Here is a 12,025-nt window from a genome sequence, read left to right on the forward strand (position 1 = left end):
TTACCTCGCAATGTTTGGTTTTCCACTAGACGCCATCTTGGGGGCGGGTAACTGGGCGAGCTGCAGGTCCCTCTCCAGGATTCTTCTCTCCTCCTTCAGCTCTAAAACAGAGGAGATCTCAGCATTCAACTGATTAGGACACTATACTCCAGCTACATCCAGAGCTGCGTGCACAATTCTGCTGCCTGACACATGCTAACAGTAAAACTGAAGAATAGTGATGGCAGCAATGCATGTGACTTGAGCATAAAATGTGGTTGCAGCTCTGAAAGTGACTGGAGTCAAAGACATCAGGTAGCTCAGAATCAGTAAAGCAGAGGATTTACCCCTGGAGCTCCCATCATTGAATGGAGCACTGTGTGCTGGGGCCATAGGTCACCCTGCAAGGACATTGCCCCTGATACTAGAGGTTATTATATGGTGGGTCCTGAGGTCACCTGTGAGCGATGGCTCCGCCTGCAGCGCCTCCGCGTACCGCCACTCCACCTCCAGACGATGCTGTAAAGACACAAAAAAATAGTGCGGTCTCACTCAGCCATAGCCTGGGCCCCGCGACTCCAGGATGGACTACCGATCCCATGGACCCCCAGAAGGAGAACCGATTCCCTGGACCCCCAGAAGGAGAACCGATCCTGAAGAACCCCCCAGAAGGAGAACAGATTCTGAAGAACCCCCCAGAAGGAGAACCGATTCCCTGGACCCCCAGAAGGAGAACCGATCCTGAAGAACCACCCAGAAGGAGAACCGATCCCCAAGACCCCCCAAGAAGGAGAACCGATTCCCTGGACCCCCAGAAGGAGAACCGATCCTGAAGAACCACCCAGAAGGAGAACCGATCCCCAAGACCCCCCAAGAAGGGGATCGGTTCTCCTTCTGGGTGGTTCTTCAGGATCGGTTCTCCTTCTGGGGGTCCAGGGAATCAGTTCGCCTTCTGGGGGGTTCTTCAGGATCGGTTCTCCTTCTTGGGGGGGGGGGGGGGGTCTTGGTTTTCCAAGACCCCCAGAAGGAGAACCAATCCCCAAGACACCATGAAGCAGAACCGATCCCGAAGACCCCATGAAAAGGAACTGATCATAAATAGGTTTAAGGTGAGATGCCAGCGAAGCGCCTCTCAGGTCACCTTATATCTTTTTATGTCCAACTTTTATTTTACTTTGCCCTAATAAAGTTAAACGAGCGCCCCTCAATCTGCCCTTTTTTCTCTTCTAGTTAACTTTCGGGGTCTTGGGGATCGGTTGTCTCCTTTTTTCTTCAACCCTTTCCCAGAAGCAGTTCAATTAAGAGATTTTATGTAAATGAAGCTGTATTCAGATCGGACGAGATGCAGATTGTAGTTTTCCAATGTAGTCAGCAGGGGGCGAAGTCATCATAGGAAAGAGTCAAAACTCTCAGACACAAGACATACAAGAAATAACATCACAGCCCCCCAAACCCGAGGTCTGCCTCATCACCCCCAGATCTGCAGGATAGGGGGGGTCCTTATTTGTATTTCGGTCATTAAAAAGTATCTGCGGGACTGAGATCTATAGTCACAAACTTAGGGGGTACAAGACGGTGGGGGACACAGACCCTCGGGGGTGCGGGACACGGACACAGACCCTCGGGGGTGCGGGACACGGACACAGACCCTCGGGGGTGCGGGACACGGACACAGACCCTCGGGGGTGCGGGACACGGACACAGACCCTCGGGGGTGCGGGACACGGACACAGACCCTCGGGGGTGCGGGACACGGACACAGACCCTCGGGGGTGCGGGACACGGACACAGACCCTCGGGGGTGCGGGACACGGACACAGACCCTCGGGGGTGCGGGACACGGACACAGACCCTCGGGGGTGCGGGACACGGACACAGACCCTCGGGGGTGCGGGACACGGACACAGACCCTCGGGGGTGCGGGACACGGACACAGACCCTCGGGGGTGCGGGACACGGACACAGACCCTCGGGGGTGCGGGACACGGACACAGACCCTCGGGGGTGCGGGACACGGACACAGACCCTCGGGGGTGCGGGACACGGACACAGACCCTCGGGGGTGCGGGACACGGACACAGACCCTCGGGGGTGCGGGACACGGACACAGACCCTCGGGGGTGCGGGACACGGACACAGACCCTCGGGGGTGCGGGACACGGACACAGACCCTCGGGGGTGCGGGACACGGACACAGACCCTCGGGGGTGCGGGACACGGACACAGACCCTCGGGGGTGCGGGACACGGACACAGACCCTCGGGGGTGCGGGACACGGACACAGACCCTCGGGGGTGCGGGACACGGACACAGACCCTCGGGGGTGCGGGACACGGACACAGACCCTCGGGGGTGCGGGACACGGACACAGACCCTCGGGGGTGCGGGACACGGACACAGACCCTCGGGGGTGCGGGACACGGACACAGACCCTCGGGGGTGCGGGACACGGACACAGACCCTCGGGGGTGCGGGACACGGACACAGACCCTCGGGGGTGCGGGACACGGACACAGACCCTCGGGGGTGCGGGACACGGACACAGACCCTCGGGGGTGCGGGACACGGACACAGACCCTCGGGGGTGCGGGACACGGACACAGACCCTCGGGGGTGCGGGACACGGACACAGACCCTCGGGGGTGCGGGACACGGACACAGACCCTCGGGGGTGCGGGACACGGACACAGACCCTCGGGGGTGCGGGACACGGACACAGACCCTCGGGGGTGCGGGACACGGACACAGACCCTCGGGGGTGCGGGACACGGACACAGACCCTCGGGGGTGCGGGACACGGACACAGACCCTCGGGGTGCTGTCCTTACCTGCAGGGTGATCACATCTGCTTCTAGGGTCCGGCACTCGTCTTCCAGAAGTGACCTGTAATATAATTGATAGAAAGGATGAATTTACTCAGAGCTGAAATCTCCCAGCATCCCCAGCTGGTTCAGGTTCTGCACTTGCTCTGGTGAGCTGCATTGTGGGTAATGGGGTCGGATCGTTATAGACTGGATTCTGTGCAGAATGCGGGACAGGGATTTATAATGGAGACATTCGGGATTGCGGATGTATTAGTGCCCGTGGTTTAGCTCTGCAGATTTCTGTCCCTTTGTTATGATCTGGGGGTGGAAGCCTCTGGGTAAGGCCTCATGCACACGACCGTTGTGTGCATCCGTGGCCGTTGTTCCGTTTTCCGTGATTTTCTGCGGACCCATTGACTTTCAATGGGTCCGTTGAAAACTCGGAAAATGCACCGTTGTTCATCCGCGGCCGTGATCAGTGTTTCCTGTCCGTCAAAAAAATATGACCTGTCCTATTTTTTTGACGGACAACGGTTCACGGACCCATTCAAGTCAATGGGTCCGTGAAAAAACACGGATGCACACAAGATTGGCATCCGCGTCTGTGACCCGTGGCTGTAGGCTACTTTTACACAGACGGATCGCAGATCCGTCTGCATAAAAGCTTTTTCAGAGCTGAGTTTTCACTTCGTGAATACTCAGATCCGACAGTATATTCTAACACAGAGGCGTTCCCATAGTGATGGGGACGCTTCAGGTTAGAATATACTACGAACTGTGTACATGACTGCTGCCTGGCAGCACCCGATCTCTTACAGGGGGCTGTGATCCGCACAATTAACCCCTCAGGTGCCGCACCTGAGGGGTTAATTGTGCGTATCATAGCCCCCTGTAAGAGATCAGGTGCTGCCAGGCAGGAGGGGGCACACCCCCCTCCCTCCCCAGTTTAAAATTCATTGGTGGCCAGTGTGCCCCCCCCTGTATTACTGTACATTCATTGGTGGCCAGTGGGCCCCCCCTCCCTCCCCTGTATTACTGTACATTCATTGGTGGCCAGTGCGGCCCCCCTGGCCACCAATGAATGTACAGTAATACAGGGGAGGGAGGGGGGGCCCACTGGCCACCAATGAATGTACAGTAATACAGGGGAGGGAGGGGGGGCCGCACTGGCCACCAATGAATTTAAAACTGGGGAGGGAGGGGGGTCTGCCCCCTCCTGCCTGGCAGCAGCTGATCTCTTACAGGGGGCTATGATACGCACAATTAACCCCTCAGGTGCGGCACCTGAGGGGTTAATTGTGCGGATCACAGCCCCCTGTAAGAGATCGGGTGCTGCCAGGCAGCAGGGGGCAGTCATGTACACAGTTCTTAGTATATTTTAACTTGAAGCGTCCCCATCACCATGGGAACGCCTCTGTGTTAGAATATACTGTCGGATATGAGTTTTCACGATCTAACTCAAATCCGATGGTATATTCTAACATAGAGGCGTTCCCATGGTGATGGGGACGCTTCAAGTTAAAATATACCATCGGTTTGGAGAAAACTCCGATCCGATGGTATATTAATAGGGACTCCTGACTTTACAATGCAAGTCAATGGGGGACGGATCCGTTTGCAATTGCACCATATTGTGTCAACGTCAAACGGATCCGTCCCCATTGACTTGCATTGTAAGTCAGGACGGATCCGTTTGGCTCCGCACGGCCAGGCGGACTCCAAAACGACTTTTTCCTTCAGTCCGTGGATCCTCCAAAAATCAAGGAAGACCCACGGAAGAAAAAACGGTCACGGATCACGGACCTACGGACCCCGTTTTTGCGGACCGCAAAAAAAAACGGTCGTGTGTATGAGGCCTATCTGGCCCCTGAATACATATACAGGTCCTTCTCAAAAAATTAGCATATTGTGATAAAGTTCATTATTTTCTGTAATGTGCTGATAAACATTAGACTTTCATATATTTTAGATTCATTACACACAACTGAAGTAGTTCAAGCCTTTGCTTGTTTTAATATTGATGATTTTGGCATACAGCTCATGAAAACCCAAAATTCCTATCTCAAAAAATTAGCATATCATGAAAAGGTTCTCTAAACGAGCTATTAACCTAATCATCTGAATCAACTAATTAACTCTAAACACCTGCAAAAGATTCCTGAGGCTTTTAAAAACTCCCAGCCTGGTTCATTACTCAAAACCGCAATCATGGGTAAGACTGCCGACCTGACTGCTGTCCAGAAGGCCATCATTGACACCCTCAAGCAAGAGGGTAAGACACAAAGAAATTTCTGAACGAAGAGGCTGTTCCCAGAGTGCTGTATCAAGGCACCTCAGTGGGAAGTCTGTGGGAAGGAAAAAGTGTGGCAGAAAACGCTGCACAACGAGAAGAAGTGACCGGACCCTGAGGAAGATTGTGGAGAAGGACCGATTCCAGACCTTGGGGGACCTGCGGAAGCAGTGGACTGAGTCTGGAGTAGAAACATCCAGAGCACCGTGCACAGGCGTGTGCAGGAAATGGGCTACAGGTGCCGCATTCCCCAGGTCTTAGAAGGACCTGTATACAGTCCACCCGGCAGAATCGTCAGATGTTGGCAGTGCCCGCCACCTCTGGCGCTGCCTACAAGTCGCAGTGAGGGGTTCGCTGAAAGCTGCAGCCATTTGGCTCTTCTAAACTGGGCGGCTTCAGCAGAACCCCCCGGGGCCCGGCTCCACCACTTTTCCCTGCATCGGCACTTTCCTAAACAAACAGCAAACAATGAGCATCCTGCAGAAACCATCAGTGAGTGGCGTGGGGGGAGGGGCGCTGGCCGGAGGGTCTGGAGAGGATTAGGAACTGAGTCCCAGTGTCTGGGAACGTCTCGTGCCTCAGAATAATAACCCAGCTTTCCCAGACTTCTGAATGTGGAGAAAGCGTGTGGCAGGATCCCGCTGCAATAACTACAGTGCCCCGCAGCATCTACATATAAAGCAGGGCATGATGCCAGGGCGTGCCACTGGGTACGAGGTGCTCCTCTGCAGCCCCTCACCGCCTGGAGCCCCACAATGTCCAGAGGCTGCATGATCCTTCACTACACTTTGTCCCTACAACATCCGCTATAACTCCCATCATCTCTGCCCAGGCGAGGGCCGTGTGTGCTCCGTGCACAGTAAATGGCGGTGAGACAACAACCGAGAGACCTCGGCCAAGACTTAAGACCCTCCCTACCAGAGCTCCATAGATACTGAGGACCTCAGCCCAATACACGGCTTCAGTGCACAGAATGTACACACACATACTGCGGCAAGAGAAAGTAAGTGAACCCCTGTGGAAATGGTCACTAATACAATGTAACGACACATAAACAATCCCAGCGTCATGTCTGTTACACAGGGAGTAAAAGTAAGTGAACCCCCGGGTTCATCACTTCTCCAAGAGCTAATTGGCAGAAGGTGTTTCAGTGAAGGAGAGGAGATTGGAATGGGGGGCTCGGGGGGCTTTATCCACTAAGTACAGGCACCCAAAGCCTGGTTACTGACAGATCTGGTTCCAAGGGAGACTGCTTAGTGTGAACAGTGCCTGACCGCAAACATCTGCCAGAAGACGCAGGAAGCTGGAGAAGGCCACAAAAGCTGAAGATCTGGGTGTCCCCCAATCCACAGACCAGTTATCTTCAAATTCAGGACCCCCTAGGAGGGGTGTCCGGATAAGACCCCTCCAGGAGACATGGGCAATCCGGAAAGAGAAAGAAGCCAAGGGTAACAGCAGAAGAGCAGAGAAGACTCCACAAACTGCAGAAACCTCGGTCCATGGGTCCACTATTAGAAAACACTAAGCAAGAAAGGTAATCATGAAGGAGACCACAGAGAAAGCTGCTGCTGGCCAAAGGAATACATACAGCGGACCATCTCAAGTTTACCTGAGACCACCAGGATGATCCACAATGGTTCTGGGAAAATATTCTACGGACAGATGAGAGAAAAGTGGAACTTCATCCACAACGCAATGGAAGAAGAAGAACCCTGCACACTATGAAGATGCTGTGACCTGAAGAGTCCTGACCTTAACCCTATGAAGATGCTGTGACCTGAAGAGTCCTGACCTTAACCCTATGAAGATGCTGTGACCTGAAGAGTCCTGACCTCCACCCTATGGAGATTCTGTGACCTGAAGAGTCCTGACCTTAACCCTATGAAGATGCTGTGACCTGAAGAGTCCTGACCGTAACCCTATGAAGATGCTGTGACCTGAAGAGTCCTGACCTCCACCCTATGGAGATTCTGTGACCTGAAGAGTCCTGACCTTAACCCTATGGAGATTCTGTGACCTGAAGAGTCCTGACCTTAACCATATGAAATTGCTGTGACCTGAAGAGTCCTGACCTTAACCCTATGAAGATGCTGTGACCTGAAGAGTCCTGACCTTAGCCCTATGAAGATGCTGTAACCTGAAGAGTCCTGACCTTAACCCTATGAAGATGCTGTGACCTGAAGAGTCCTGACCTTAGCCCTATGAAGATGCTGTGACTTGAAGAAGGCTGTGCACACAAGACACCCCAGAAATATTCATGAACTGAAACTCATATTTGGGGTGGAATTGGTCCAAAATTCCTCCTCAGTGTTGCGCAAATCTTATTTGCAGCTACGGGCAATATTTGGTGGAGGTGACTGCTGCTAATGGGGGATCGACAGGTTATTAAATTCAAGGGTTCACTTACCTTTTCTCCCTGCAGTGTGAATGTTTCTTCAATGTGCTCAATGAAAGACAGAAATGGTACGACTGGTTGTCTACCATTATTTACATTGTGTTTGTCTATAAGTGTTCCAAAGGGGGTCACTTACTTTTTCTTGCAACCATTTCAGCAAAAGGGCTCATATAATATGGCTGGGGCTAGTAGTACTCACCGAAGGTGAAGTATCACTTCATCAATGTGAGATATTTGCAGCTTGTCCTTCAATTCCTCCAGGTCGTCTTCTATTCCGGAGCTGGTGGAGAGCGAGGAGAAGGACCTGTGAAGGGAGAACACAGGAATATGAGCTTCGGGAGGACAAAGGGAAGCACCACAATTCACACAATAGTGGGGTCTGCAGGGAGAAAATGTGCAACAGCTCCAGGAATGACCACAAGACCAGATCCCTCATGATCCACCATATTCCCTGATGGTAGGATCTGAACAGCTCCAGGAATGACCACATGCCCCTAGCGTCTTCATGTTTCAAAGATTCATCATGTCCCATAATCCTTAATATTCCCAAATCCCTCCTTTTCCTAGTATTCTTCATATTCCAAGGATCCCTTAAGTTTTCCAGCAACCTGTCATTCCTGGCTCCCTTCTAGTTCCAGGATCTCTCCTGTCCTAGGATTGTACTCACCGCTCATTGACAGCTCTGCACCCTGATGGTGGGCGACTCAATCTGCTTTCGCTGCTCCTTGCTCTGCTCTCCGGCCTCCCCGCTGTCCCGATCACAAAGCTCACCACCCTGGGGTTGTATTTAGACACAGCCTGGTCCTCGTCTCTGTGAGAAAAAGATAAACGTGACACCGGCTCCAGACAGACAATAAATACATGTGCTGGAAAAAAGATGGCTGAGGGGTGACCTAATGTACGTCACTCCCATCATCTTATTTCCATAGCACCAACATATTGTGCAGTGACGGCAGACTTCATGAAGCCCAGCTGTCCCCAGTGGAGCGCACATCCTGCTGTAGAGTCACCGTCAGTACGTCTTTGCTGTATGGCAGGAAACCACGCAAACATGGAAAGAACATACAAACTTCATGCAGATATTGCCCTTCGTCAGATATGAACTCAAGGCACCAGTGCTAACCCCTGAGCCACCACGCGGCTCCATCATCCCTTCATACACAGGACTGCCGAGGGGCGGCCTCTATGGCGGAAAGAAGGTTTTTACAGCAACACAGAACAATCTTCTTTACTGTACGAGCAGTGAGACCAAGTTACTCTAAGATTAAGAAAATGGGGGGGGGGGCAACTGATGTCTTTCTTCGGTCTTACATACTATGTTACCATGTTTATACATATTATATGTGCATACGTGTTATATTTGATATGTGGTGTCAGTGGCTCGCGGCAAATAAAATCCACCTGGGTTAATTACCAGTAAAGAGGATAAAGAGATCAGACGGGATCGGCCTCCACTAATCTATTACTCATAAGATGCTATAATTACAGAGTGTCCCTCTGTTAGATGGCTACTAGATATCCTAGTCCAGAGTGCGGGGCTCCTGTGCGGGGTGCGGGGCCCTCCATCTACTGCTTACTGCCATATCTCTTGGGGATACTTCTATATACCACTGGGGGGGGGGTCCTCTATATACTTCTGTGCTGAAGATGTGGCCACCTATTTCAAAGAGAAAATTTATAATATCTGGCATGAAGTTCGTTCCCAGTCTCCAGGCATCATTGTTCTCTCCCCCCCCCCCCGTCTCACAGAAGTCTCCAAGCTTCTCTCCTCTTCTTGACCTACCACACGCACGACTGACCCTATTCCCTCACACCTTCTCCAGCTCCTCTCCAGCCCCTCTTCTCACCCTACCATATGCACGACTGACCCTATTCCCTCACACCTTCTCCAGCTCCTCTCCAGGCATCTCTTCTCACCCTACCATATGCACGACTGACCCTATTCCCTCACACCTTCTCCAGCTCCTCTCCAGGCTCCTCTTCTCACCCTACCATATGCACGACTGACCCTATTCCCTCACACCTTCTCCAGCCCCTCTCCAGGCTCCTCTTCTCACCCTACCATATGCACGACTGACCCTATTCCCTCACACCTTCTCCAGCTCCTCTCCAGGCTCCTCTTCTTGACCTACCACACGCATGACTGACCCTATTCCCTCACACCTTCTCCAGCTCCTCTCCAGGCATCTCTTCTCACCCTACCATATGCACGACTGACCCTATTCCCTCACACCTTCTCCAGCTCCTCTCCAGGCTCCTCTTCTCACCCTACCATATGCACGACTGACCCTATTCCCTCACACCTTCTCCAGCCCCTCTCCAGGCTCCTCTTCTCACCCTACCATATGCACGACTGACCCTATTCCCTCACACCTTCTCCAGCTCCTCTCCAGGCTCCTCTTCTCACCCTACCATATGCACGACTGACCCTATTCCCTCACACCTCCTCCAGCCCCTCTTCTCCCCCTACCATATGCACGACTGACCCTATTCCTTCACAACTCCTCCAGCCCCTGTCCAGGCTCCTCTTTTTGCCCTACCACACGCACGACTGACCCTATTCCCTCACACCTTCTCCAGCCCCTCTCCAGGCTCCTCTTCTCACCCTACCATATGCCCGACTGACCCTATTCCTTCACACCTTCTCCAGCTCCTCTCCAGGCTCCTCTTCTCACCCTACCATATGCATGACTGACCCTATTCCCTCACACCTTCTCCAGCCCCTCTCCAGGCTCCTCTTCTCGCCCTACCATATGCACGACTGACCCTATTCCCTCACACCTTCTCCAGCCCCTCTCCAGGCTCCTCTTTTTGCCCTACCACACGCACGACTGACCCTATTCCCTCACACCTTCTCCAGCCCCTCTCCAGGCTCCTCGTCTCGCCCTACCATATGCACGACTGACCCTATTCCTTCACACCTTCTCCAGCCAGTCTCCAGGCTCCTCTTTTTGCCCTACCACACGCACGACTGACCCTATTCCCTCACACCTCCTCCAGCCCCTCTCCAGGCTCCTCTTCTCACCCTACCATATGCATGACTGACCCTATTCCTTCACAACTCCTCTAGCCCCTGTCCAGGCATCTCTTCTCACCCTTCCATATGCATGACTGACCCTATTCCCTCACACCTCCTCCAGCTCCTCTCCAGGCTCCTCTTCTCACCCTACCACACACACGACTGACCCTATTCCCTCACACCTCCTCCAGCCCCTCTCCAGGCTCCTCTTCTCACCCTACCATATGCACGACTGACCCTATTCCTTCACACCTTCTCCAGCCCCTCTCCAGGCTCCTCTTCTCACCCTACCATATGCACGACTGACCCTATTCCCTCACACCTTCTCCAGCCCCTCTCCAGGCTCCTCTTCTCACCCTACCATATGCACGACTGACCCTATTCCCTCACACCTCCTCCAGCCCCTCTCCAGGCTCCTCTTCTCACCCTACCACACACACGACTGACCCTATTCCCTCACACCTTCTCCAGCTCCTCTCCAGGCTCCTCTTCTCACCCTACCACACACACACGACTGACCCTATTCCCTCACACCTTCTCCAGCCCCTCTCCAGGCTCCTCTTCTCACCCTACCATATGCACGACTGACCCTATTCCCTCACACCTTCTCCAGCTCCTCTCCAGGCTCCTCTTCTCACCCTACCACACACACACGACTGACCCTATTCCCTCACACCTTCTCCAGCCCCTCTCCAGGCTCCTCTTCTCACCCTACCATATGCACGACTGACCCTATTCCCTCACACCTCCTCCAGCCCCTCTCCAGGCTCCTCTTCTCACCCTACCATATACACGACTGACACTATTCCTTCACACCTTCTCCAGCTCCTCTCCAGGCTCCTCTTCTCACCCTACCACACACACACACGACTGACCCTATTCCCTCACACCTTCTCCAGCCCCTCTCCAGGCTCCTCTTCTCGCCCTACCACATGAACTACTAACCCCATTCCCTCACACCTCCTCCTGTGACTGTTTTTCGCTGTCTCTAACATCATGTCCTCTCTCTTGTAAACTTGTGTTTTCTCCATCTACTAACCTACCCAAACTGGATATCTCCCTTTCAGTGTGTGGCACTGCCATCACTCCGAGGCAGCATGCCCGCTGTCTCTGTTATATTTGAGGCAGCATGCTACCTGCACCTCAAAAACATCTCTAGAATCCGCCCTTGCTTACTGTGGAAACAAAAACTCTCATCGTAACCCTGTTCCATTTCTGTCTCGACTACTGTAACTCATTACTAACCGGCCTCCTACTCACCAGACTTTCCCTCTCCAATCTATCCTGAACGCAGCAGCCAGGGTCATCTATCTGTCTAAACGCTAGACATCTCCGCCCTGTTCCTACTTTGATTGTAAGCTCTTGTTATCAGGGTCCTCACTTCTCTTGTGTCTCCTCATAGATTGCAAGCTCTTGTGATCAGGTCCTTGCTCCTCTTGTTTTAAATTGTTGATCTGTTTGTTGCTATGTAAAGTATGATTCGGTTTCTACATGAACCCCCTGATTGTAAAGCTCTGCTTAATATGTTGGTGATCACT

At 53.0% G+C, this 12,025-nt stretch overlaps 1 protein-coding gene across 4 annotated transcripts in view; it reads right to left on the bottom strand.

Annotated features, from left to right (window-relative positions):
- Positions 1 to 12,025, bottom strand: part of CCDC24 (coiled-coil domain containing 24) — a 54,664-nt gene that overhangs the window by 1,737 nt on the left and 40,902 nt on the right. For all 4 annotated transcript variants that reach the window (XM_040407964.1, XM_040407966.1, XM_040407963.1 and 1 more), the window contains exons 4-8: positions 8,136 to 8,279; positions 7,668 to 7,772; positions 2,808 to 2,862; positions 438 to 498; positions 5 to 101 (exon numbers count right to left, since the gene is read on the bottom strand). In XM_040407964.1, the coding sequence (XP_040263898.1) occupies positions 5 to 101; positions 438 to 498; positions 2,808 to 2,862; positions 7,668 to 7,772; positions 8,136 to 8,279 (462 nt within the window). The remainder of the gene's footprint in view (positions 1 to 4; positions 102 to 437; positions 499 to 2,807; positions 2,863 to 7,667; positions 7,773 to 8,135; positions 8,280 to 12,025) is intronic.

This window comes from Bufo bufo, chromosome 9 (genome assembly GCF_905171765.1).
Source record: "Bufo bufo chromosome 9, aBufBuf1.1, whole genome shotgun sequence".
NCBI classification, from domain to species: Eukaryota; Metazoa; Chordata; class Amphibia; order Anura; family Bufonidae; genus Bufo; species Bufo bufo.